The sequence below is a fragment of the Labrus bergylta genome, chromosome 1 (genome assembly GCF_963930695.1).
Source record: "Labrus bergylta chromosome 1, fLabBer1.1, whole genome shotgun sequence".
NCBI lineage: Eukaryota > Metazoa > Chordata > Actinopteri > Labriformes > Labridae > Labrus > Labrus bergylta.
Genome location: NC_089195.1, coordinates 35028355 through 35054007, shown reverse-complemented (window position 1 = coordinate 35054007; position 25653 = coordinate 35028355). Strand labels below are relative to the sequence as shown.

General features: G+C 44.8%; 1 protein-coding gene across 4 annotated transcripts; it reads left to right on the top strand.

Moving 5' to 3' along the window:
- The first annotated feature begins 48 nt into the window (after positions 1–48).
- On the top strand, positions 49–25371 carry acox1 (acyl-CoA oxidase 1, palmitoyl). 4 transcript variants are annotated; one of them, XM_020656541.3, is made up of 14 exons: positions 49–286; positions 2351–2510; positions 12982–13142; positions 14506–14613; positions 16237–16356; positions 17003–17118; positions 17241–17410; positions 18803–18965; positions 19217–19407; positions 20151–20330; positions 21788–21893; positions 22316–22459; positions 22547–22753; positions 23331–25371. In XM_020656541.3, exons 1-14 carry the CDS (start codon positions 178–180, stop codon positions 23379–23381), a joined length of 1986 nt encoding a protein of 661 aa, XP_020512197.1. In that variant the 5' UTR covers positions 49–177; the 3' UTR covers positions 23382–25371. The 4 variants fall into 4 exon arrangements, with proteins under 4 accessions (XP_020512197.1, XP_020512198.1, XP_065815967.1 ...); XM_020656542.3 differs by lacking the exon at positions 12982–13142 and adding an exon at positions 10514–10674; XM_065959895.1 differs by lacking the exon at positions 12982–13142 and adding an exon at positions 8735–8895.
- Positions 25372–25653: the final 282 nt, after the last annotated feature.

Genomic DNA, 25653 nt, shown 5'->3' with positions numbered 1-25653 from the left:
ATCACGTTTATCTCTCCGCCTCTCGGGGGCTTTCTGCGCCTGCGCAAAGAGGAGGCCGTGTCAGGAGCACTTGTCAGGGGTTGGAGCTGCTGCCGGAGGTTACACAACCCACCTCTCCGCATAGGATCCTTCTTACCGAACACTTAAAACATCAACACTTCACTCGGATAACCAACCATGAATCCCGATATTTTGAAAGAGCGGAAAAATGCCACTTTTGACGTCGAGAAACTCACCTACATTCTGGACGGAGGCCCAGAAAAGACAAAAAGGAGGCGAGAAATTGGTGAGTGTTTTTAGTCCTTCACGCACGGACACTTTACAAACTTTAGGTGATGAATATGGCAGTAGAGATGTTTATTAGACATAAAGTATTGATGGGAAAAAGCTCATTTGCTAGGTGGTTGCTAACGACCCTCTAGCTTTATAAACATTATAAGTTGACCTGACCTCATCTAAATTTAAACGTTTTTAGGCAAAGTGTCCCCCTAAAATCCCATTAAAGGTGTTGTTTCTGAAAGTATTAATGTCTTGTCTATTAAGCAGTACAAGGAGGTTAATTCGGCGTGTGTAATTGTTAACAAATGAGTAGTTTTAAAAAGTTAAGTGATATCATAATCACGATTGTTTTGATTGATGTTAAGTAGGGATGTAACGATTCACTCAACTCACGATACGATTCACGATCCGACCCTATATACATGCACTAACCCCCAATTTCCACATCCTCTGTGCGTGCCACAGTTTTGCTCAGTCGGACGGCGTGCTCCCTGCTCCAGCTGATCCGTTTCTGCAAAGTGAGCCGACGAAGCGCAGCTGAACTCGCGTCACAGGAGAACGCCACGATCAGAGAATACAGAGTTTGACTTTCTGAGGATGATTTGTTGTTTGTTGTTGATAAAGTGAGGACAAATACGATCGTGATTCCGTATGTTGTGTTTTATTTTGAGACCAAACGCTCTGTGTGTTTCCTTCTCTGACTTCCTGTCCGGGTCGTTCGGTTCTGTCCGGGTCGACAGCGTACTCCCGTCGAAAATAGACTGGCAGCGTTTTTGAAACGGAGCAGCGCGTAGTGGTAATGGAGAGATATCAGAGGTGGCTGCCCACAGCGAGAGCAGGTGGGGGGTCAATGCCTTGCTGAAGGGCACCTCGGTCGGGCTCAGGAAGTGAACTGGAACCTCTCCAGCTACCAGACCAATTTCCAGACTTTGTCCGCACTGGGTCTCCTAAGTTGGGATCCGGTTCCCAACTTAGTTCCCTACAAACTGAGCTACTGCCACATGATACATGCTAATAATACTAAATAAACAACAAATAAACTACCTTTGTTTTTGAGGTAGGGGTGATGTACTCTGAACAACAAACACTTTGAAACATTTACCAAACATGACAAAACCCTTTGATCAAAGCGCAACACAGCATGCAGCACAATAGGTGTTTAATCTCGATCATCCTGTTTTCAACATCGTGGGAAGAGTGTGAAGCCGACCTGAAACACTGAGAGTTTGTAGTCTGTATTTTTACTCTTGCACCTACTGTAGATGATCTTTTACATTTAGTACACAGCGATGAAATTATATTACTTGCAGCATGATCATAAAAGCCCGATGCACCACAGATATGATGACTGTATGATAAAACCATAAACACAAAAGATATGGAAATACATTTGCATACACACAGGTGTTGCAGCGATGGAAGCGGGCAAGAGAAGTGGTTCAGATAGAAGTGATTGTACCCGACCTAAAAAGCCTCTGCATGTTTCTAATAAGCTCCACGAGCAGAAACGTGCTCAAACTAGGATCAATATTGGAGATGCTTTTGAAAAATGGAGAGAGGTTAGAACACAGAAAGGTTTACAGACCCATGCAGAGCTGGATAAACACTGAAGCTTCAGAGTCCACCACATGGTGACCTGAGTGAGCATCCACTCTAGAGAGGAGGGGGGGGGGGGGGGGGGAGACAGCTCTCTATGATGTTTAGAATTTAGACTGCAGTACCCATTTTAAACACTAGGGGTCAGAGTTACATACTGCTCCTTTAAGATCAACCATCATGCAGTGACTTATTTTAGTAATGTCTGATTAAATATTCATGAATACATCAGGATTGTCTTATGTTTATGAAGTTCTGCATCAGACTACACTCCTGTGTGAATGAAAGCTTAAAGGATGCTGAGGTTAGAAAAGGATACGCTGGTTTTATCCTCCAAATTCAGGCAAAATTATCCTTTCATTATGTCTGGATATCCACGTCCTACATATGTACAAGATACCCAATTTAATAATTATTTAGCAGTTGCATACTACAAGAGCCCCATTTCTAATTTCCTTTCCATTCTCCTCTCCAGAGTCAATGGTTCTCAGCGACCCGGACTTCAAGGAGGAGAACCCGTGTTTCCTGTCCCGCAGTGAGCGTTATGACCAGGCTGTCAGGAAAAGTGCCCAAATGATCCTGAAGCTCAGGGAGTACGGCATCGCAGACCCCGAGGAGATCTACTGCTATAAGAAGTATGTGGTAAAGGAGCCGGCAGGCCACAGTTACACTGTACATCCAGAAGAGTAAAAACCTCATTGATGTTAGACACAAGAAGACCTCAGAACCAGGGGTGATGTCGTATGTGTTGATTAACAAGTTCTCACAGAGGGTTTTGGGTTTGGGTAAAATCTGAGCCTGTTGATTTTGATAGAGAACTGTACTGCTTTAACATGATTTGTTTTGTCCCAAGGAGATCAAAATATAGATCAAAGTTGTTCCTTTGCCCTCATAAACAGAGAGGTAACACACAATGAGCAACTATTTCTGCTTTGTGGGAGTAATTCTGCTGTTTTTGCTCTCCTGAGGGCGGTGATGAAACAAAGACTCAGATCTAGTATGTCTACTCTTCATTTCACTTTTCATATTTGCCGACTCAATGTCTTTATATGAAGCGAACTATTGAGACCTCTGAGAGACGTAATAAGAGGAGTCGCTTCATTTAAATGATGGACATGTGATGTTGAACCATTCAGCTGTAATGGCTCTTCACCCTGATTGCACTCTACCACAGTAATCATATAATATACACAACCTGGTTGTTTTTTTTTAACTGAAGCGCAATCTGCAAAACAGTTTGAGCGTCTATAAAGCAACAGGTGTTTGTTGATGTAGTTTGGTCTCTATGGCAAGCCGTTTGAACATTTGATTTAATTCTAGACATTCTCCAATTAGAATTATATACCAGATATCCTTACTAACATTTCTCTAATCCAGCTGTTTTCACATTAGTGACAATTGTGATTCACATATTCAGAGTGATATTCTTACTAGCAAGTCCTTTTCAGTTTGCAGTTACTCAACAGTGCTGTAACAAAGTTCTGTGGTCATCACACCTTTGTACTTACATAATACACCTGTAGCTGTGGTGTGAGATCATATTGCATTTCGGTGTTGCAGAAGCACTCAGTGTTGCAATAGTTTCAGACACACACTAGGGCTGTGCAATACATCCCAATTTCATCGTAAACACTTCATGAGCATTCACAACAAACACACTGCATAAGTCTGAATTTATCGCGACAAATCCACATTCACACATTGACGTACCAGCGGGAGCAGCTTGGGGTTCAGTGTTTTGCCCAAGGACAATTTGACATGTGGCTCAGCCCCTTATCTTCTGGTTGAGAGGCGACCGACTCTACCACTGAGCCACAGCTGCCCAGTCTAGTTATTCAATCTTTAAATGGCTTGCCATAGAGCCTGCATAATACAAGCAGAGCCTTAATCGACAGTCTTGATGTTAGAACAAAATAGGGTTAATGTATAGGGCTTTGTAAATATATATAATATGATTATAGTGCATTTAACAACAAAAATAGAATACCCTCTTTTACACAAATGGGTTCGATATGGTAACCATTTCTATCACACAGGCTCCACAACTATCCTGTTCCTCTACCAGACAACTGGACAATAGAAGGGTTTAGGAATCACTGGTTATAGAACAACATTCGAAGCTGTTTGTAGCCGAGAGTCAAATAGTCAGTGGGGGCAAAGTTCATCAAAGTGTGTCAGGGTATGCACTCCTCTGACATGCATGCAGGTGGACTGTACCAGACAGATTTAAGATGAGCTCTATGGTAGAGTTCAAAATGATTTTCTATTGACACAAGTGTAGAGTTTAAGAACATTTTAAAACACACTGAAACTGTTTGTACATCACAAGACTCTTTGAGACTTTCAGTGTGCTTTGTTCCTAAACCATGCTTTTATTAAGCAGCACTTACTTATTTACAGTTGCAAGAAAAAGTATGTGAACCCTTTGGAATTTCCTAGTTTTCTACATAAATTGGCCATAAAATGTGTTCTGATCTTCATCTAAGTCTCAACAATAGACAAACACAGTCTGCTTAAACTAATACAACACAAACAGTTATATGTTTTTATTGAACACAACATGTAAACATTCACAGTGCAGGGTGGAAAAAGTATGTGAACCCTTGGATTTAATAACTGGTTGACCCTCCTTTGGCAGCAATAACCTCAACCAAACGTTTCCTGTAGTTGCAGATCAGACCTGCACATCGGTCAGGAGGAATTGTGGACCATTCCTCTTTACAAAACTTTTTCAGTTCAGCAATATTCTCGGGATGTCTGGTGTGAATCGCTCTCTTGAGGTCATGCCACAGCATCTCTATCGGGTTGAGGTCAGGACTCTGACTGGGCCACTCCAGAAGGCGTATTGTCTTCTGTTGAAGCCATTCTGTTGTTGATTTACTTCTGTGCTTTGGGTCGTTGTCCTGTTGCATCACCCATCTTCTGTTGAGCTTCACTTGGTGGACAGATGGCCTTAAGTTTTCCTGCAAAATGTCTTGATAAACTTGGGAATTCATTTTTCCGTCGATGATAGAAATCTGTCCAGGCCCTGATGCAGCAAAGCAGCCCCAAACCATGATGCCCCCTCCACGTGCCAGAGATTTGTGTAAGTCTTTAGCTGACACTCTAGGATTCTTCTTCACCTCATTGAGCATTCTGCGCTGTGCTCTTGCAGTCATCTTTACAGGACGGCCACTCTAGGGAGAGTAGCAACAGTGCTGAACTTTCTCTATTTATAGACAATTTGTCTTCCCGTGGACTGATGAACATCAAGAGATTCTTTTGTAACCCTTTCCAGCTTTATGTAAGTCAACAATTCTTAATCGTAGGTCTTCTGAGAGCTCTTTTGTGCGAGGCATGGTTCACATCAGGCAATGCTTCTTGAGAGTAGCAAACTCAAAACTGGAGTGTGTTTTTTTATAGGGCAGGGCAGCTTTAACCAACACCTCCAATCTCGTCTCATTGATTGGACTGCAGGTTGGCTGACTCCTGACTCCAATTAGCTCTTGGAGAAGTCATTTGCCTAGGTTCTCATACTTTTTCCACCCTGCACTGTGAATGTTTACATGTTGTGTTCAACAAAAACATGAAAACATATAACTGTTTGTGTTGTATTAGTTTAAGCAGACTGTGTTTGTCTATTGTTGAGACTTAGATGAAGATCAGAACACATTTTATGACCAATTTAATCAGAAAACTAAGAAATTCCAAAGGGTTCACATACTTTTTCCTGCAACTGTATATCCTACAAATTCATTTCAACTGCTTGGAGTGTGGATCATCCTGGATGAGATTAGCACCCCACGTACCTTGCTGGGCCTCTGGATGGTTAAGTGATTGTATGATTGGGCAATCAGCATCGAAGAAGTCCTTAAATCAGAATTGAGAAAGAAGCCCCAGGAGGCAATGAAAAAGACAGAAATATGTTTCCAGACAGAATTAGGGTTGTCACAAATTATACCAGAATTTTAAACTTAGACAAGACTAGTTTAATTCAAACTATATCAACACCTGTTTCCATACCAGAGAAGAATAGACGTCCTTCCAATTGTTCTTCCAATATTGGATAATTTCTTGTAAATGGAGCGCCACAGTAACGAGTCTTAAAATGCAGAAATGAATTAGCATTTAAAGAACAGTAGAAGGAAACTCCTGCGATTCAGTCCCTCCACAAATGGAGGTCGCTGCACTCGGAAAAGGACTTCAGACGTACAAAAATAAAATTCAGTGGATACCTTCTTCAAGACAGGATCCAAAGAAAATACTGGAGCCAACAAATCACTTAAGGCAAATTTAATGAAGGTGCAAAAGACCTTTAGGGTGCCTAGAACTTGTATTGGAGGTACTTGATATCAGAACAGGTATTGATGTCATTTGAGTTTTCCAAGAATCACATTGAACTCCTACAGCACACTGAAGACATTTTCACATGATTGTATCCACTGAGTTTATCTTAAGCATACAATTCAGCCCTAAAAGTCACATTATCTTTCAGTGCCTCAAATAATAAGTCAGCCATTACACCGTTTATAAATCTTAAAGGGTTAATCAGTGAGATGTGTGGTGAGTGAAATTATAAAGTGAGCTTACTATATGATCAGACATTAAGGAAACATGCTATGTTGAAGTGCTGGCTTCTCTGACAACAGTGCAGCAGCCAGTATGTCCTCCTTCTAACTTTAGATTCTGCTCCTGAATGCTCTGGATTTGTTTGGACCAGAGAAGGTAGGCGCTTTTAAGAACCCCCACACGGCCGTTTTGGACGCCCCTCGGTTTGCCAGATATGAGAGCAGTTATCACATTGTAATATAGCAATAAGTAAGGTATTTTACCTGCTTTTTGTAAAGTGTCTTGAGATAACACTTGTTATGAGTTGACGCTATACAAATAAAATTGAATTATCAGGTGAACAGGTGTTGCAGCGATGGAAGCGGGTCAAGAGAAGTGGTTCAGATAGAAGTGATTGTACCCGACCTAAAAAGCCTCTGCATGTTTCTAATAAGCTCCACGAGCAGAAACGTGCTCAAACTAGGATCAATATTGGAGATGCTTTTGAAAAATGGAGAGAGGTTAGAACACAGATTAAGAGTAAACTGACCTTGAAGTTGTCTTCTATACTCTCCCTTTACTCAGTATGATCAAGGGAAACCAACGTGAGGCCTTTGGGCTACACTTTAGCATGTTCCTCCCAACCCTGTACAACCAGTGCGACCCTCAGCAGGCCCGGAAGTGGATACCTCTGGCAGAGTCCTTCCAGGCCATTGGCACTTATGCCCAAACCGAGTTGGGTCACGGTCAGTCCTGGACTCAAACCTTAACTTCTTTACTTGCTTTTTGTGTAAGGTCCTCAAACAACTCCATCAAGCTGGCATGTTACCCCACATTTGTTTTGTAATGCTTGGGCACCTTGATGTTTGGGGCAGGAAAAAAAAGTCATGTGTTTGACAGATCCAAATCATGTCAGTTGCAAGTAGGTTTTCTAAAAATTGTGTTTATGCGTTCATTCAACCAACGGAAGGTACTTGCAAAGTACTAGGGGTGTAATGGTTCAAACTGTTCGGTTTAACAGGAAGAAAATGGAACAAAAAGTCTGGGTAACATATTTCCAGGTTCCGACAGTAATGCAAGTGCCAGTTGAGACCATTTAGACTTAAGGACTCCCAAAATAAAAAAAATACCCAATCTTGATTTCTCAGCCTCTGTAGCAGATAGAAACATACAATACAAATATCTGAAAGCTTAAATCCTTGGTTTTGGATCAATACTAAAGTTCATAAACATCCAGAGAACTTTTGAAAAAAGCGGGGATGAGTTCTTGGAAACCTGTTTTCTTTTGGATAGCTCCCATGATTGAACCTTTGGGTGATGCCACCTTTGTAAGCATTTCATAAGCATGTTCGGCATGAAAAACCCCACTGCAGTGCGTTCCCAAAGAAGCAGGCCGTGTCTTCAAGCTACCGTATATTACTCTTCTTCATTTTCTATTTAACATCAGTTAGCTAGCAGTCCAATCCACCACTTGGATTAGGGTGAAGGTACTGCTGAGTGTGAACCCATTACACCCCTTTTAAGTACACATAGAGGAAGCTGCTCTATTAAAGATCGCACTTTGACCGCTGGCATTTTAAAACAAAATCCAGAAGTTCACTTTGGTCCATTCCAACACATTCTGCCCACCAACGCTGCTGCTTTCCTGCGCTAATCTCTCTCCCATGCCCTCATTGTAAAAAATGACAATGCACTGATGATGACGCTTTTTGTGTGTCTACGCTGCTTTGCATCTTTCTGCAGCTTAAACACCTCTGTCTTTGGGTTTGCTGCAGAAATGGTGACAAAGTTGTGTCGGGGTGTGAATAAGGACAGCAGAACCTTTTGTTGTGCAACCTTACATTAAAAGCAAGTGAAGCGATGTGATGTGCAGCAGAACGACTGTGATGAGTCTCAACGCTGTCCTCAGACAACTTAACAATCAGGCTGGTTTAGACATTTACAGTGTTGGGGGGGAAATAAAAGCTTGTGTGTTGTTAAAGTCAGGTTGAGCAAAGTCCAGCATTAGATTAAAAACTGTGTCAGAGGGTGTGCAATGTCTGCTCGTACCAGTTATATAATTATTAACGATGCGATAGGTCATCCTTTTAAAGAAATGCTGCTTTTATGAACAATGTCGATTTTAGATTAGTGAGTTAAGCTTTCACTGAGATCTGCAAGACAGTGTGACTTTTAGAGAGGAAAACATGACCAAGCTAAAAAAAACAAGATTGTATGCTCGAGATGAACTCAGCCATAACAATCAAATCGTCAGAGAATAAACCAGTAATCTTTAAAAAAACAACAAGCCTGACCTAAAGTTGTGTCTCCTATACTCTCCCTTCCCCCCCAGTATATATAGGGGCCACCATAACGAGGCCCTTGGGCTACACTTTGCCATGTTCCTCCCAACCCTGTACAACCAGTGCGACCCTCAGCAGGCCCGGAAGTGGATACCTCTGGCCGAGTCCTTCCAGGCCATTGGCACTTATGCCCAAACCGAGTTGGGTCACGGTCAGTCCTGGACTCAAACCTTAACTTCTTTACTTGCTTTTTGTGTAAGGTCCTCAAACAACTCCATCAAGCTGGCATGTTACCCCACATTTGTTTTGTAATGCTTGGGCACCTTGATGTTTGGGGCAGGAAAAAAAGGCCCCCATTTAGCAGGTGTGCAAAAAAAAAAGTCATGTGTTTGACAGATCCAAATCATGTCAGTTGCAAGTAGGTTTTCTAAAAATTGTGTTTATGCGTTCATTCAACCAACGGAAGGTACTTGCAAGGTACTAGGGGTGTAATGGTTCAAACTGTTCGGTTTAACAGGAAGAAAATGGAACAAAAAGTCTGGGTAACATATTTCCAGGTTCCGACAGTAATGCAAGTGCCAGTTGAGACCATTTAGACTTAAGGACTCCCAAAATAAAAAAAACACCCAATCTTGATTTCTCAGCCTCTGTAGCAGATAGAAACATACAATACAAATATCTGAAAGCTTAAATCCTTGGTTTTGGATCAATACTAAAGTTCATAAACATCCAGAGAACTTTTGAAAAAAGCGGGGATGAGTTCTTGGAAACCTGTTTTCTTTTGGATAGCTCCCATGATTGAACCTTTGGGTGATGCCACCTTTGTAAGCATTTCATAAGCATGTTCGGCATGAAAAACCCCACTGCAGTGCGTTCCCAAAGAAGCAGGCCGTGTCTTCAAGCTACCGTATATTACTCTTCTTCATTTTCTATTTAACATCAGTTAGCTAGCAGTCCAATCCACCACTTGGATTAGGGTGAAGGTACTGCTGAGTGTGAACCCATTACACCCCTTTTAAGTACACATAGAGGAAGCTGCTCTATTAAAGATCGCACTTTGACCGCTGGCATTTTAAAACAAAATCCAGAAGTTCACTTTGGTCCATTCCAACACATTCTGCCCACCAACGCTGCTGCTTTCCTGCGCTAATCTCTCTCCCATGCCCTCATTGTAAAAAATGACAATGCACTGATGATGACGCTTTTTGTGTGTCTACGCTGCTTTGCATCTTTCTGCAGCTTAAACACCTCTGTCTTTGGGTTTGCTGCAGAAATGGTGACGAAGTTGTGCCGGGGTGTGAATAAGGACAGCAGAACCTTTTTGTTGTGCAACCTTACATTAAAAGCAAGTGAAGCGATGTGATGTGCAGCAGAACGACTGTGATGAGTCTCAACGCTGTCCTCAGACAACTTAACAATCAGGCTGGTTTAGACATATACAGTGTTGGGGGGGAAATAAAAGCTTGTGTGTTGTTAAAGTCAGGTTGAGCAAAGTCCAGCATTAGATTAAAAACTGTGTCAGAGGGTGTGCAATGTCTGCTCGTACCAGTTATATAATTATTAACGATGCGATAGGTCATCCTTTTAAAGAAATGCTGCTTTTATGAACAATGTCGATTTTAGATTAGTGAGTTAAGCTTTCACTGAGATCTGCAAGACAGTGTGACTTTTAGAGAGGAAAACATGACCAAGCTAAAAAAAACAAGATTGTATGCTCGAGATGAACTCAGCCATAACAATCACATCGTCAGAGAATAAACCAGTAATCTTTAAAAAAACAACAAGCCTGACCTAAAGTTGTGTCTCCTATACTCTCCCTTCCCCCCCAGTATATATAGGGGCCACCATAACGAGGCCCTTGGGCTACACTTTGCCATGTTCCTCCCAACCCTGTACAACCAGTGTGACCCTCAGCAGGCCCGGAAGTGGATACCTCTGGCCGAGTCCTTCCAGGTCCTGGGCACGTACGCCCAAACTGAGATTGGTCACGGTCAGTCCTGGACTCAAAGCCCTTAATTCAGTTACTACTTAGTCATGTCAGGCCCTCAGACACACCTTCAGTAAAAAAACAAATTTGTGTTCCCGGGAAAAAGAACAAAAGTCCAGTCTCAGCAGGTGGTGAAAACTGTTCTGGTGATTCCTTGTATGTGTTTGACAGATCTAAATCATGTACCTATATGTAGGCTAACAAATGTAGCATGTTTGTTCTAACAATCACACCTGTGGTCTAACAAAAGATGTTAATTTGTGACTAATACGTGTAGCCATATCTGATTTATTAACGTCACTCCACTAGTGGCTCACTGTCACAGTTTCAGGTTAGCTAGCTTTTAACATGAAATGAGTGGAGTCGTTCTTGTCCGTTTAAAACCGTTCTCCATACTGGACTAGTTGGTTCTGCTGCTTTACTCCTCACAACTCTCCCATCCCTTCCCTCATGTAATGAATCATGATGTCATGTGTGTCTTGATTACTTTCCATCTGTTTGCAAATGATGAACTCTGTCTTTGGATTTGCTGCTGAGCAGATTCAGAAGTGGAGGAGAAGTCGTGCTGATGTGTCAAATATTATTTTATAAACAAGTGAAGGTTGGTCACGTGCTGCAGAAGTACGTGCTTCTGCGAGCTCCGGCCTGGTATTGTCTCTTTTGGAATCTGAGAGGCCGGGGGAATCTGCAGTGAGAGAAAATGTAGGCCAAGCCAGCTTTTTGTTAGCTGCCCCTCTGAAACAAAGCCAAATGGATGTTCTTGTGAGTCTCACCAGAGCTACTCTGAAAGTTTGTTCTCTGAAGGACATTTTTTTTAACCTGCGTTTTGGCATGTTTGGACCAAAGGTCAAGAGTATCAGTGAACAGGGGAACACAAGGGGGGCCTTTCTCAAACCGGTCCCTCTGCTCTGCCTCAGCTGAATGAAGCCCCCCTCGTTTCAGAGGGTACAGACTGTCCTCATGCCCACAGAAACAGAAACTTTATGCAACCATGGTTTCATGTCACTCACATAATCTGTTGTCTACTTAAATATCGTTACAGAGACTCCATAATATGAGGAATAAATCTCCATGTTTAAATGTTTGATGGCATTTCTTTATTGTAAACGTCTTATTGTTTTAATCTGATGTTTATAAGATTATAAACACAGAACATTAGATCCTGAATATATAAAGTTTAAAGGTCACATATTCTGTAAACTCCACTTCACCTTGTTTCTCTAACATTAATGTGTCTCTAGTCTGTCTACAAATGATGAGAAAAGTCCATCCTCTCCGTCTTTTACCTGCTCCACTTTTCAGAAAATGTGTCCTCAAACAGGCCATTTGGAGATTTTCCCTTCATGACATCACAAAGGGCAGTAGCCCCTCCCCCATGTGGGTGACACTCCCACAGCTAGGTGTTTGTTCTGCCCTCTGAGTCTGCCTTCTCACCGTAAACAATAGGACATGGAGCGAGAAAGCACCGAGTACACCCGAGCCCTTCCAGAGAGGGGGCGTGGTCAGACACAGCTCATTTACATATTTAAAGGTACAGACACAGAAACAGCCTATTCTGAGCAGGGCTGAAATAGAGGGGTTTATAGACATGATCAAATACAGGATCAGAGTGGATTTAGAACAAGACACTTCACACGCATGTTTTGGGGAGCTCTGAGACTTATTTACACTGAAGAAGAGGAGGAGGAGGAGGATATGCGACCTTAAAGTTTGTGTGGGTGATAATGCGCAACGTTTATGTTTTGGAGTGACTCCCGTGACGAAATGAGTTCACCTGTTCAGTAAGAAAACATATATGCAGACTCATTTTTGGAGGATTCAACATCCAACTAGATGTCCAGAGAATCTTTATCATGTCAGTATCTCTCCTCTCTCTTTTGAGGTTTTCAACGTGAAGTTTGATTGTGAAGTTCGGGGGGGGGGGACTCTTTGGTCTAAAGGATGTAAACAGGAGCGTCAGCCTTCAGTCAGAAACAGACGCAGACCAGAACGTCCTAAACTGAGACACTGAGGTATAAAGACTGCAGCTTCTCGAGACAGAATGACATAAAATCAAAAATGAAAGAATTTCAAACCAATGTGATCGTATCAGTAATTCCAATATGCATGACATTTTAAATTTAAAATTCTTGATGTGACCCACACGTAAATAATCACCTATAATCCTTCCTGTGGGTTTTTTTTTGTTAAAAAAAAACTCCTCACCCTCCAATTTTTCTATAAATTTTCCTATCTATCTCCCTCTTTGCCCCCTCTCTGCTTTACCTACTTTCCTCACTCCCTCCTCCTCCTTTGTGCTGCACGGCCCAGCTGTGTGCACCCGGACAGGCCTGAGCCCCTGGATCTCCATCTGGGGATGTTCCTGCCCACACTGCTCAACCAGGCCACCCCCGAGCAAATGGACCGCTTCTTCATGCCCGCCTGGAACCTCGAGATCATCGGCACCTACGCTCAGACCGAGATGGGCCACGGTAAAAATGATCCAGAGTCCAAACTCTCAGGAGCCAGTCCAAAAAACAAAAAATAAAAAACGGGGATCGTTTGGTTTCTTTGGTTTTGCCATTGATGAGAGCAATCCCTCCAGGTTCTTGACGCTTAGAGTCTGCTGATTAAGAGTCAAGCACACACAGCAAGCCGGTCCCACAATTTGCCACCTTCACCTTGTCCTCTGCACTGTCGACCCCAAAGCCTCCAAGCTTTGACCTTTTGCGGGGGGAAATATCGTACACTGTGTATTTGAAAAAGTACCAAATTCTGTGAAACAGCGGCCGGTTCTGTCACCACTCTCGTTTCCACCCACATGGGGGCGCTGTCATTGTTGTGAGCTGGACGTGACCTTGGACTGCTCTCATCAATTGTCAGCGTGACTTTTTAAACGGGTCGTACTCTGATGTCAACAACAGACAAATAGTAAGACAGATGTTGTTTTCATCCTGGTTTCTTTCTCTCTCATCCATCATGATCTGAAGAGAGTTTTTGTTTTTCCATCATTTCTACTTCAAATCAGTCAATCCAGTCGAGGCGTCACAAGTGGACCTACAAGTTGTAAACACATCTCATGTTGAGGTTCATTTTCTAACCAGCTTAAAGTTAAAATGCTTACAAACGTTCACCAAACATCCACATTAACATCTATTATTCTGTAGCTTCACTTATTAACAACCTGTGTGAAGAGATCAAATCAGAGAGGAATGTCGGCCAGAGTACGACCTGTGAAAAAAAACATCCTCGTCTGTCACCAGCTGGTAGAAAAACCTCCCCACGAGTGTGCATCAGATCATCCTCTAAAGACAGCCCTCTCTCTCGCCCTCTCATCACGGTTTCAAGTTGTCTTTTCTTTGTGTTTTTACGTTTTGTTTTAGCGTTAGTCTCAGATCTGTGTTTGGCCGTAGGTCAGAGTAACACCTCGAGTAGTTCCATTAGACTTAACTCAGACGAGGAAACGCATCTTTGTGCCCCCTTGTCCTCCTGTATTTCTCTGCTGATCGATGCAAACGGCATGTTTGAGGTGTTGCATGAATGAAAAATGATTGTTACATGTTTTTAGATCTGTCAAACATCCACAGAGTGCATCACTTTGTTCTTCATCCGTTCATTAAATATCAAACTGTGGAGGGCTGAACATGACGTCTGTCACTTCCTCCTTCTGTCCTGTTGGATGTTATCATATCAGATCACATATTGTGTTAACGACTGATTCATCTTGGATTTTGACTTGTTAAAGCTAATAGTTAAACATTCATGAGTCATTTTTCCTTTTCTTGTATCATCCCGTACTCTCTTTGTGCCTCTGTGTGTTTGTGCGTTGGGCTTTGATTTATCGTCTCTCTGTAGGCACTCACCTCAGGGGGCTGGAGACCACCGCCACCTATGACCCCGCCACACAGGATTTTGTCTTGAACAGTCCCACAATCAGCTCCATCAAATGGTGGCCCGGAGGACGTGAGTACCTTCCCGCTGTTTTTGTCCCTCGACCGACCGTGAGTCGTTTTGACGCCTGGGAATTGGACCAGTGCCAGATTCAAGATTCACTCTAATATACTACGATCCTCTGTGATCAGGGTGGAGGGGGTCCTCTGTGATCAGGGTGGAGGGGGTGTGAGGGGTCCTCTGTGATCAGGGTGGAGGGGGTCCTCTGTGATCAGGGTGGAGGGGGTCCTCTGTGATCAGGGTGGAGGGGGTGTGAGGAGTCCTCTGTGATCAGGGTGGAGGGGGTGTGAGGGGTCCTCTGTGATCAGGGTGGAGGGGGTGTGAGGGGTCCTCTGTGATCAGGGTGGAGGGGGTGTGAGGGGTCCTCTGTGATCAGGGTGGAGGGGGTGTGAGGTGTCCTCTGTGATCAGGGTGGAGGGGGTGTGAGGGGTCCTCTGTGATCAGGGTGGAGGGGGTGTGAGGGGTCCTCTGTGATCAGGGTGGAGGGGGTGTGAGGAGTCCTCTGTGATCAGGGTGGAGGGGGTGTGAGGGGTCCTCTGTGATCAGGGTGGAGGGGGTGTGAGGGGTCCTCTGTGATCAGGGTGGAGGGGGTGTGAGGGGTCCTCTGTGATCAGGGTGGAGGGGGTGTGAGGTGTCCTCTGTGATCAGGGTGGAGGGGGTCCTCTGTGATCAGGGTGGAGGGGGTGTGAGGGGTCCTCTGTGATCAGGGTGGAGGGGGTGTGAGGGGTCCTCTGTGATCAGGGTGGAGGGGGTCCTCTGTGATCAGGGTGGAGGGGGTGTGAGGTGTCCTCTGTGATCAGGGTGGAGGGGGTCCTCTGTGATCAGGGTGGAGGGGGTCCTCTGTGATCAGGGTGGAGGGGGTGTGAGGTGTCCTCTGTGATCAGGGTGGAGGGGGTCCTCTGTGATCAGGGTGGAGGGGGTGTGAGGTGTCCTCTGTGATCAGGGTGGAGGGGGTCCTCTGTGATCAGGGTGGAGGGGGTCCTCTGTGATCAGGGTGGAGGGGGTGTGAGGTGTCCTCTGTGATCAGGGTGGAGGGGGTCCTCTGTGATCAGGGTGGAGGGGGTCCTCTGTGATCAGGGTGGAGGGGGTGTGAGGGGTCCTCTGTGATCAGGGTGGAGGGGGTGTGAGGGGTCCTCTGTGATCAGGGTGGAGGGGGTGTGAGGTGTCCTCTGTGATCAGGGTGGAGGGGGTGTGAGACGTCCTCTGTGATCAGGGTGGAGGGGGTGTGAGGGGTCCTCTGTGATCAGGGTGGAGGGGGTGTGAGGTGTCCTCTGTGATCAGGGTGGAGGGTGTCCTCTTTGATCAGGGTGGAGGGGGTGTGAGGGGTCCTCTGTGATCAGGGTGGAGGGGGTCCTCTGTGATCAGGGTGGAGGGGGTGTGAGGGGTCCTCTGTGATCAGGGTGGAGGGGGTGTGAGGGGTCCTCTGTGATCAGGGTGGAGGGGGTGTGAGGTGTCCTCTGTGATCAGGGTGGAGGGGGTGTGAGGTGTCCTCTGTGATCAGGGTGGAGGGGGTGTGAGGTGTCCTCTGTGATCAGGGTGGAGGGGGTGTGAGGTGTCCTCTGTGATCAGGGTGGAGGGGGTGTGAGGCGTTCACAGCACCAGTTCTGACTCTTTGAATCATTTTCTCGTTTCTAGTTGGAAAGACGTCAAACCACGCCATCGTTCTGGCTCAGCTGTACACTCAGGGAAACTGTCACGGTCTGCACGCTTTCATCACGCCGCTCCGTGATATGAAGACACACGAGCCGCTGCCAGGTAACCTCCATCTGTCGTGATGCGTGGAGTCAGCTCTCCTTTACCTCCCTGACTCCACCACCTTTTACTGTGTTATTTATTTCTCTCTCTCTCTCTCTCTCTCTCTCTCTCGCTCTCGCTCTCGCTCGCTCTCCCTCCCCCCTCCCTTCCTCTCTCTCTCTCTCTCCCTCTCTCCCTTCCTCTCTCTCTCTCCCTCTCTCTCTCCGCCTCTCTCTCTCTCCCCCTCTCTCTCTCCCCCTCTCTCTTTCCCTCTCTTTTCTCTCTCCCTCTCTCTCCCTCTCTCTATCTCTCTCTCACCCCCCTCTCTCTCTCTCTCCCTTCCTCTCTCTCTCTCCCTCTCTCTCTCCGCCTCTCTCTCTCTCCCTCTCTCTCCCCCTCTCTCTCTCCCCCCCCTCTCTCTCTTTCCCTCTCTTTTCTCTCTCCCGCTCTCTCCCTCTCTCTATCTCTCTCTCTCTCCCCCTCTCTCTCTCTCTCCCTCTCTCTCTCCCCCTCTCTCTCTCTCTCCCTCTCTTTTCTCTCTCCCTCTCTCTATCTCTCTCTCTCTCTCCCCCTCTCTCTCTCTTGCTCTCTCCCCCTCTCTCTCTTTCCCTCTCTTTTCTCTCTCCCTCTCTCTATCTCTCTCTCTCTCCCCCTCTCTCTCCCTCAGGTGTTGTCATTGGCGACATCGGCCCAAAGTTTGGCTTTAACGAGGTTGACAACGGCTATCTGAAACTGGAGAACATCAGAATCCCTCGAGAGAACATGCTGATGAAATACGCCAAGGTGATGTAACGTCTTCTTTTTCTTTGTGTTGCGTTCAAACACAAACCAGTAAAAAGTAGAACCAGAGAAAAGCTGTATGTCCTGGAGCTGCTGCTGTTGTAATGACTCTGTCCGTCCACCAGGTGGAGCCAGATGGAACCTATGTGAAGCCACCGAGTGCCAAGCTCACCTACGGCACCATGGTGTTCATCCGCTCCATGATCGTGGGCGAGTCGGCTCGAGCCCTCTCCAAGGCTTGTACCATCGCCATCCGCTACAGCTCGGTCCGTCACCAGTCTGAGATCAGACCGGGGTCAGTGCCTTCAGATTCTATACTGTGACACTCAAAATCAAAGATGATAAGGCCTTGATCTTAAACTGAGCACTCAGCTCATTAAATTCTGCTGGTGAGTGTCAAAGGTTTAAAAACGGTGTAATAAACACAGCAGCAGTTGAAGTGTCACTTTGGTAAATATTTAATGTCTAACCACATCCTCCATTATCAGGACTGAACCTCCGGCCCCTCCCAAACCCTCTCCACTCACTCTCTGATAAGGCCGTCGAAATGTCTGATAGTTTGATACCACACGATTTAAACCCATACAATCTCTCTTTTTATTTATCAGTATCAAAAGGTTCAGAAACTTTAAACAAAGAGGACCAATCATATTCACAGGTGGTCAAATACTGACCTTTTTTCACGCCCTTTTTGTCGATAATTTCACTTTTGTGTCTCTTAAAAGCAGACGGGGAGCAGGGGAGGTGACCGTGCATGAGGCCCTGTGTCCACCTAGCAATTTTTTTCAGGCAGAAAAGTGCTTTCTGTGCGCTCAGGACTGTTGACATGAAGCGTTTGTGCGCTGAGAAGAAAGGCGCTGCACTTCCCTCCTGTCTCCATGACAACAATCCGTTGATAACGGCCGCTGTATGAACGACACTACTCCATTACTTTTTACTGCATGTTTTATATCTGAGATCGTTTATTTCCCGATCAGACACGGAACGAGGAGGATGAGGGTACAAGACACGATCTGTAGCAGGAAAAACTATACGGATGCTATACTATACTAATAATAATATATAATATAATATATACTATACTATGTCAGAAAAGAGCGCTCTTTTTAACTAGAGCGCTCTGAAAAAAGACTGGGTGGGTGCTGCTCTTTATCTCCGTTTGGACGCTTTCTGCTGCAAACACTCTCTACTCGTCGAAAACACTTGTGCCAAATTGCACAAATAGTTGACAACCTGGTGAAGAGAACAAAAAGTATTTGATGGAAGCCCACGATAAGCGTTTCGCGAAGAGTTATGTTTTACAAAGTTTTTAATTTAGCAAGAGATTCTACAATTCTAAATTCACTGAGCAGATGCTTTAATCCAAAGCGACGTTCATCAGAGAGTAAGAACAACACACACATTGGACATATTGCTCAGCTGGGGATCGAACCCTCGACATTCCGGTTTAGAGGCGACGACCCATAACTGTGCTCTACCTATGCCTGATCGTCAGAGACAAACGTACTCTGTGAAGACCGGCAGCTTCACTCTGAACTCTTTCTGAGAAACTTTTTTTTTTTGCTCCAAATGTGGATTTATTCCCAAAACACTCTCTTGTTTCATTTATTTTGGATGACTAAAGTGTGTGTGTGTGTGTGTGTCCCACGACCCTGTCCCTGTCCCTGTCCCTGTCCCTGTCCCTCAGGGAGCCGGAGCCTCAGATCCTGGACTACCAGACGCAGCAGTACAAGCTGTTTCCCCTGCTGGCGATGGCCTATGCTTTCCACTTCGTCGGTCAGTATATGAAGGAGACCTACCTCCGCATCAGTGGAGACATCAACGAGGGCGACTTCAGCAAACTGCCCGAGGTACGGACTGGATGTGCAAAATATCATTCAGAGAACTCAGAGTCACTTAAAGCTCATTTCTTCAGGTGGTAAGGAGTAGCGTTTCCTCGAGTCGAACAGAACAGGTGCCTACAGTGAGACATCACTCATTGGTTAAAGGAAGAGACGATGATTAGAACGCAGGAAGAGAAATGTTTTTCTGATAATAATTTCCCGTCTTGAGTTTAATTCCGACCGATGTTTGAGCTGGTATAAATCTTTTCCCTCCACAGCTCCATGCTTTGTCTGCGGGTCTGAAGGCCTTCACTACTTGGGAAACCAACTCCGGCATCGAGGTGTGCCGCATGTCGTGCGGCGGCCACGGCTACTCCTGCAGCAGCGCCCTGCCCGACATTTATGTCCAGTTCACGCCCACGTGCACCTACGAGGGCGAGAACACCGTCATGATGCTGCAGACCGCCAGGTAACTCGTCGCAGAGGGAATGTACGACCACAAAGAAACGAGTTCACCGTCCGCACAGGTCTCCACCCATTTGTTGTTGTTGTGAAGTAAGATCTGCTTAGGGGTGTAAAGAAGCTCAGTCTGTGGGGAACCGGAGAGACGTCAGGTCACTTCCCAGAACTGTCCAGGTGCCCTTGAGCAAGGCACTGAACCCTAAACAGCTCTGGAGCTCTCCCTGTGTAGCAGCTCCCTCACTCCGACATCTCTCCACTAATGCATGTCACACACAGACGCAGTAAAGAAAAGCATCGCAGTGAGATTCTTCTCTTTAAATCTAAGTCTTCTCTTAAAGGGACAGTGTGTAAATTCCACATCCAGGGGGCGCTCAATCACAACAATAACAAAAGAGATGACGTCGAGGCTGGCGGGGAATCATGGGAGTGATTCTCTCTGCTATTCTCTGATGAAAACAAACTCTGAGTTGAGCGTAGTCATGACGACCGGGTGAACCCGACCTGAGGAAGAGAATCTGTTCACACACGAGTTAATGTATCCGAGTATGATTTACAGCATCAGTACGGCAGCTTTCAGCAGCAGCTCACGCTTCCTTATGCAGCGGTCTTGGACGTAACATCCGGTGTTACCATGGCAACGATAAAGATGATTTCCATGATTGTAAACAGGCTTGTGTTTTTGCTCATCAACCACACAGACTTTTTTTTTTAACCGTCTCCTGTGTTTCCTCTGAACGCTCGTCCGTGCAGATACCTGGTGAAGAGCTACCGGCAGGCTAAAGCGGGCCAGCAGCTGAGCGGCATCGTGTCCTACCTCAACGAAGCGCAGCACCAGAGGGTCCAGCCGCAGCCCGTCGCCGCCCGACCCACCGTGGTCGACATAAACGACCTGGCCAGCCTGGTGGAGGTGTACAAACTACGAGCTGCCATGTAAGGAACGACTGTTTGAGTCACTTAAATCTCCTGCTGTGAGTAACTGGTTATGAAACACACTGACATGAATAACCAGCTACACGCTAACGATACCATCAGCTACAAGATGAGGTATTTCTATCTGCTGCAGAATATGAGTCAGCCGCTGTTTACATTCTTCACTGCAAATATTCACGAGGACTGATACATGTGACTGTTAGAATACAGCAGGATGAGAGTTTTTGTAAGGAAACACGACCTGCTCATGTACAGGATGAGGTGTAGATTCAGAGAGGATGGGACGGCCCGGGTCAACATGACACAAAGTCATTGAGCTGGTTTCTGGTCTTTGAATGAGGAAGTAAACAACAGTGCAGCTGAGGTCAAACGCCGCTGCAGCGTAGCGTTCACTTACAGTCTGGAAAAAAGCCAAGAGATTAATTTAGATTTTCATAATTTAGAGAATCAGAAAAGATAACTGGTGGTATCTTCAGTGGGATTTAGTCCGATTGTGGTTATTTCCCATTAGGAAAGACGTTGCTGTCTGTCATTTTGATCTCTGACCTTGCGCTTTGCATTGTGGGAAACAGTACGCGAGGGACACTGGTCTGATGCACACTGTAGGTTTTTCCTGAATCAGGACGCAGCTTTGGAGAACAGCTACAGTCTGTTGCTTTCCACATCTGGACAGTGTGTCATTGTCACTGCACAGAGACAAACGTGTCAGTCAGAACATCTGGGAGAGATCAGAATGTGATGGTGTGTTCTGTCCAGCATCTGATGTAACTATTGATTAATGCTGTTAATATTCAGTTATAATGAGAACCTCTTTGAGTGCTGTCGTGTCTGTTGTTTACATCCTGTCAGACCTGTAGTCTCATACAGAGCTCTCTGGTGTGCCCTCTAGTGGTATCCTCCAGTAACACCTGAAGTATGTGAACAATAACGCTCATGATGCAGCCAGACGTGTACACAAACACAAAGTTAAAAAACATTTATATCTCCAGCCTTGGATGCCTGCAGTGTAATAAATGTAAGGACTTATGATGTAACACTGTCTGCTGATACGAAACGATGATAGAGAGAAATCAGTTTTCCAGAGAGCGTGACTCAATCTGCTCCTCTCTGCTGGCGGCCACATTTCTTCATTTGACCTTTTCACCGTCTGACATGACTCCCTGCTCTTGCTCTGATCTCTGCATTCTGTCACACTTAGTCACACACAGATTAAATTATTCAGGCATTCAGAGTCAGCTGTGTAGTGAGCACAGACTGAGTCAGACTGAGGGAGGACAAACACGGTCAGATAGTCCCAACAGAAAGGACATTTTGAGTTTGTGATCGTTTGTTTTCTGTACCTTCTAAATGTTCCTTCTAAATAAATAATATAGTAAATAAATATCCGGTTGAATGATTTATGGTGAATACAGTGATGTTGATGGTGTGTGTGTGTGTGTGTGTGTGTGTGTGTGTAGTCTGGTTGAACTGGCCGCTAAGAGCATCCAGCAGGAGCTGCAGCGCAGGAAGAGCCAGGAGGACGCCTGGAACAACAGCGCCATCGACCTGGTCAGAGCCTCAGATGTAAGTTCTGATCCGTATGTGTGTTTTTGGGGAAGAGTTTTACTTTTTAACGATTACAGGATGTTTTTTGCGCTCGTGCTTGCTTATACTTTGGCAGACAGATTAGATGCACGTTGGTGGAAGACCTTGATTCTTACATTTCTAATCCCGTCTGGTCAGGTTACGGAAAAACAAAATGTATGTTTTGTCAGTAAGTTGTTTTTTGACATTATTTGACTGGACAGCTGAGGAGGGCCGACAGAGAGTTTCAATGTATTTAAATTAAGAAAATGAAATGTGGTTACAAGAATCTCCAAAGCTTTTGAGAGCGCTTCATTCACAGATTAAAAGTGAATTCCTGGAATGAGGCTGAGCTCTGAGGCCGACATGTGGATGGGTCACATTCTGCTCATGTTTATATTTATCTCTCTGTATCTCTCCAGGCTCACTGTCACTACGTGGTGGTGAAGCTCTTCACTGACAAGCTGCGGGACATCGGGGACACAGGCGTCCACTCGGTGCTGTCCAGCCTGGCTCTGCTCTACGCCCTGCAGGGTGTCACAAGGAACTCTGGAGACTTCCTGCAGGTCAGATCAATCGTTGTTACACAGTCAGCTTCTTTAACTTTCTTTCTTTGCACTTTTTAACCCTCATCTTCTCGTGTTGTATTCCAGGCTGGCCTGCTCAGCGTGCCCCAGGTGCTGCAGTCTTCAGTCCGCATCAAGGAGCTGCTGTCTCAGCTGAGGCTGAACGCCGTGGCTCTGGTGGACGCCTTTGACCACAACGACAAGAAGCTGAACTCGGTGCTCGGACGATACGACGGGAACGTCTACGAGAACTTGTTCGAGTGGGCTCGCAACTCACCTCTGAACGCCACAGAGGTCAGTCAGACCCACAGGCATGAAATTATACAAACACCCCCATTCTTATCCATCCGATTGGATTACTGCTCAGCCTTATTGCCATGGCAACGGTACTGGTTGTGATTGATTTGGTGTTCAGAGCAGCCAGGTTGTTGGTTTCAGTTTCACACGTTCTGAAATAAGTTGAGGGTTATTATTCTCTGTTCTATGAGAGAGAGAGAGAGAGAGAGATGGGGAGCAGAAAACATCTGCATGAAGGAACTAAAGGCAGAGAGAATCATATTTAGAAGGAGAGGAGAACGATGATTGGCTGACAGAGGAACGTCATGCAATAGGTTAGATGAGGCCAGCTGACGAGACAGCTCGAGAGAATGAGAGCAGATATGTGAGTGAGCGACCATGAAGGCAACAAAGTCTTCCTGACTGAACATGAGAGCTTCATTAAAACAAAGCATGGCTGGTACTTTGGTAAAAGTTTCATTGACTACTTCAGTATAGACGACCGAGGAGAGATCACATCAAGGTCATTATTTACAGACGACACAGACACTGGAGGCATCTGAATGTTCTACTCAAACTTTCTTTCCTTCCTCAGGTCCATGAATCCTTCCACAAGTACCTGAAGCCTCTGCGCGCCAAACTGTGAGCCGACTCCTGCACCTTGTTCCCCTGGCTGTGACCCTCCAGCTCCGCCCTCCTTAACCGTCTTTTATCATCCTCATGACGGTCGTCACTCACCAGCATACTCTCTCTATAAGTGGTCCAATCTAACATTCACTGAAGTACCCTGTGTACTGAAAGCTTGATTCTTATTGGTGATCGGGGATGATGGGAGGGGGAAGAGGAGCTAAATCAATGGGAGGTCTGTGTCATTATGGAGGGAATTGGACTCACATTTACATCTAAAAGTCTCGATGAAGTCGTTATTCCAGCACAACAAAGCTTTAAGAGTTCTTAAAGTGGCACGTTTCCTTTGGATGAATCAATTTAGAAGTTAATTTCCCCTTCGTCTTTCCTTCATGGCTCCCCTGTGTGAGTCACTTAAAACGAGCCTTTTCTGTTTTCCTCCCAAGTTCAGAACCTAACTATGAACGTTTGACAACAGCTGTTTACACACATGCACTCCTGAAAATCTCTAGAAAACCTCAGGACAGTTTTCCCCTGAAATCTTCCTCAGTTGCTTAATCACGGCAGGAAGTGTTTCCTATCGGGCGCCAGACATGATGTAAAAAACACGCTGAAAAAATCCAAAAGATCCAAGGTGGACAGAGTCCGACACTATGATGACAGTTTAGTCTTTATATCAATGCTACATGGATGTATTTACTGGGGGGCTCGCAGTAAAAAATCCAGAAAACGTCTGAGGGGGAAGTTAGGGGGTTTGCTCTCACACTTGCAGCTGATCCCGAAAAGTTCAGGAAGTTTTCTGGATGTTTGTGCATGTGTGAAAACACCAAAGGGTTAAAATACAACAAACAAAAAAAACATGCATTCTTCAGAACAGAGAGAATTCTTTACTACTCAGGCCTTAACAGTCATTGTCTTACATTTGATCTGACTCTTCCTCTCAGCCTTAAGTTGATGCGTAACCCAAACTGCATGATTTACTCTCATCCTCCTGGAGGTCAGAGAGCGTTTATGTTTTTGTTTTTTTAAAGAGGGAGGAACATCCACAAAGGTCTCCATTTAAAAATAAATAAATCTTGCTGAAATATTTCAGTCGTTATCCAATCAAAAAGCTAAAACAATCCGCTTTCATTCCAAGCCCAACACCTGTCACTTCTTCTTCTCTTTAATGAATGTGATAATCCACTACACAAGAAGCAGCACTTGTTTTTAAAATCTACATGTTGTCTCCTGATTAGAGACGAGTCTGTGCATCCGCATGTTAGTGAAAGTGTTTGTGGGCCTGAAGGCTTTTACAGAGGATGTTGAAGTTTGTTAAAGAGATGTGTGCACTGTGCATGTGAGTTAGTATTCTCCCTCCCTGTTGTGTGAGGCGGATACATGACGTCCAAACCTCAATCGACTTTCTCCTATTTTTTTTTTACTTCTAATCAAACACATTTCAAACTCTGAAGCTACGATGAACTGTTCTTAGTGCGCTCTAATGTTCAAAATCCAGCTGACTGATTATCGTGCGCTAACTGGATCATGTTTTTCTACATGATCTGTCCTGTTTTTATAACAAATAAAATTAGTATGAATTAACTTAGCTGTCAAATGTATCATAGAGTTGTTCTATTTTTCTGACAGAGCCTGAACAGTTGATGATGATGATGTTTATAAGTGGTAACAGATGGACTCGTTTAGATGACTGTGTAATGAGAGAGAGTTTTGATTCAGAGCCTCTCTGTGAACTGTAAACCTGATCATATGATAAATAATAAAAATGTGCCTAAAGAAGCTGATTGTGAATATCTGCTCATAACGTGTCTGTATGACTTTCAAAACGGTTGATTTCTGTCATAAAGGGTACAATTATGGATATATAATAACTTAGCTGTTTTTATAAACACACTCGTGGAATATTTAATTTGATATGTTTTGTTGAATAATGTTGATTTTTAACATGATTTAAATGTTTGTGAAATAATTTGACCTGTAAATTAAATGAATATAAAAAAAATCATCAATATGCCTCCTGTTTATTTAAACCCCCCAATGATGAGAAAAGTCCATCCTCTCTGTCTTTTGCCTTGTGCTCAAACAGGCTGTTTGGAGATTTTCCCTTCATGACAGTCTGAGTCTGCCTTCTCACCGTAAACAATAGGACATGGAGCGAGAAAGCACCGAGTACACCCAAGCCCTTCCAGAAAGGGGGTGTGGTCAGACACAGCTCATTTACATATTTAAAGGTACAGACACAGAAACAGCCTGTTCTGAGCAGGGCTGAAATAGAGGGGTTTATAGACATG

Bases quoted from the DNA above. Each gene is read 5' to 3' on its own strand.
- acox1 (XM_020656541.3), top strand. From the start codon at position 178: ATGAATCCCGATATTTTGAAAGAGCGGAAAAATGCCACTTTTGACGTC. The intron at 17,119-17,240 runs GTGATGTAACGT...TCCGTCCACCAG, and splicing joins TGCTGATGAAATACGCCAAG to GTGGAGCCAGATGGAACCTA. The intron at 20,331-21,787 runs GTAAGGAACGAC...GTGTGTGTGTAG, and splicing joins TACAAACTACGAGCTGCCAT to TCTGGTTGAACTGGCCGCTA.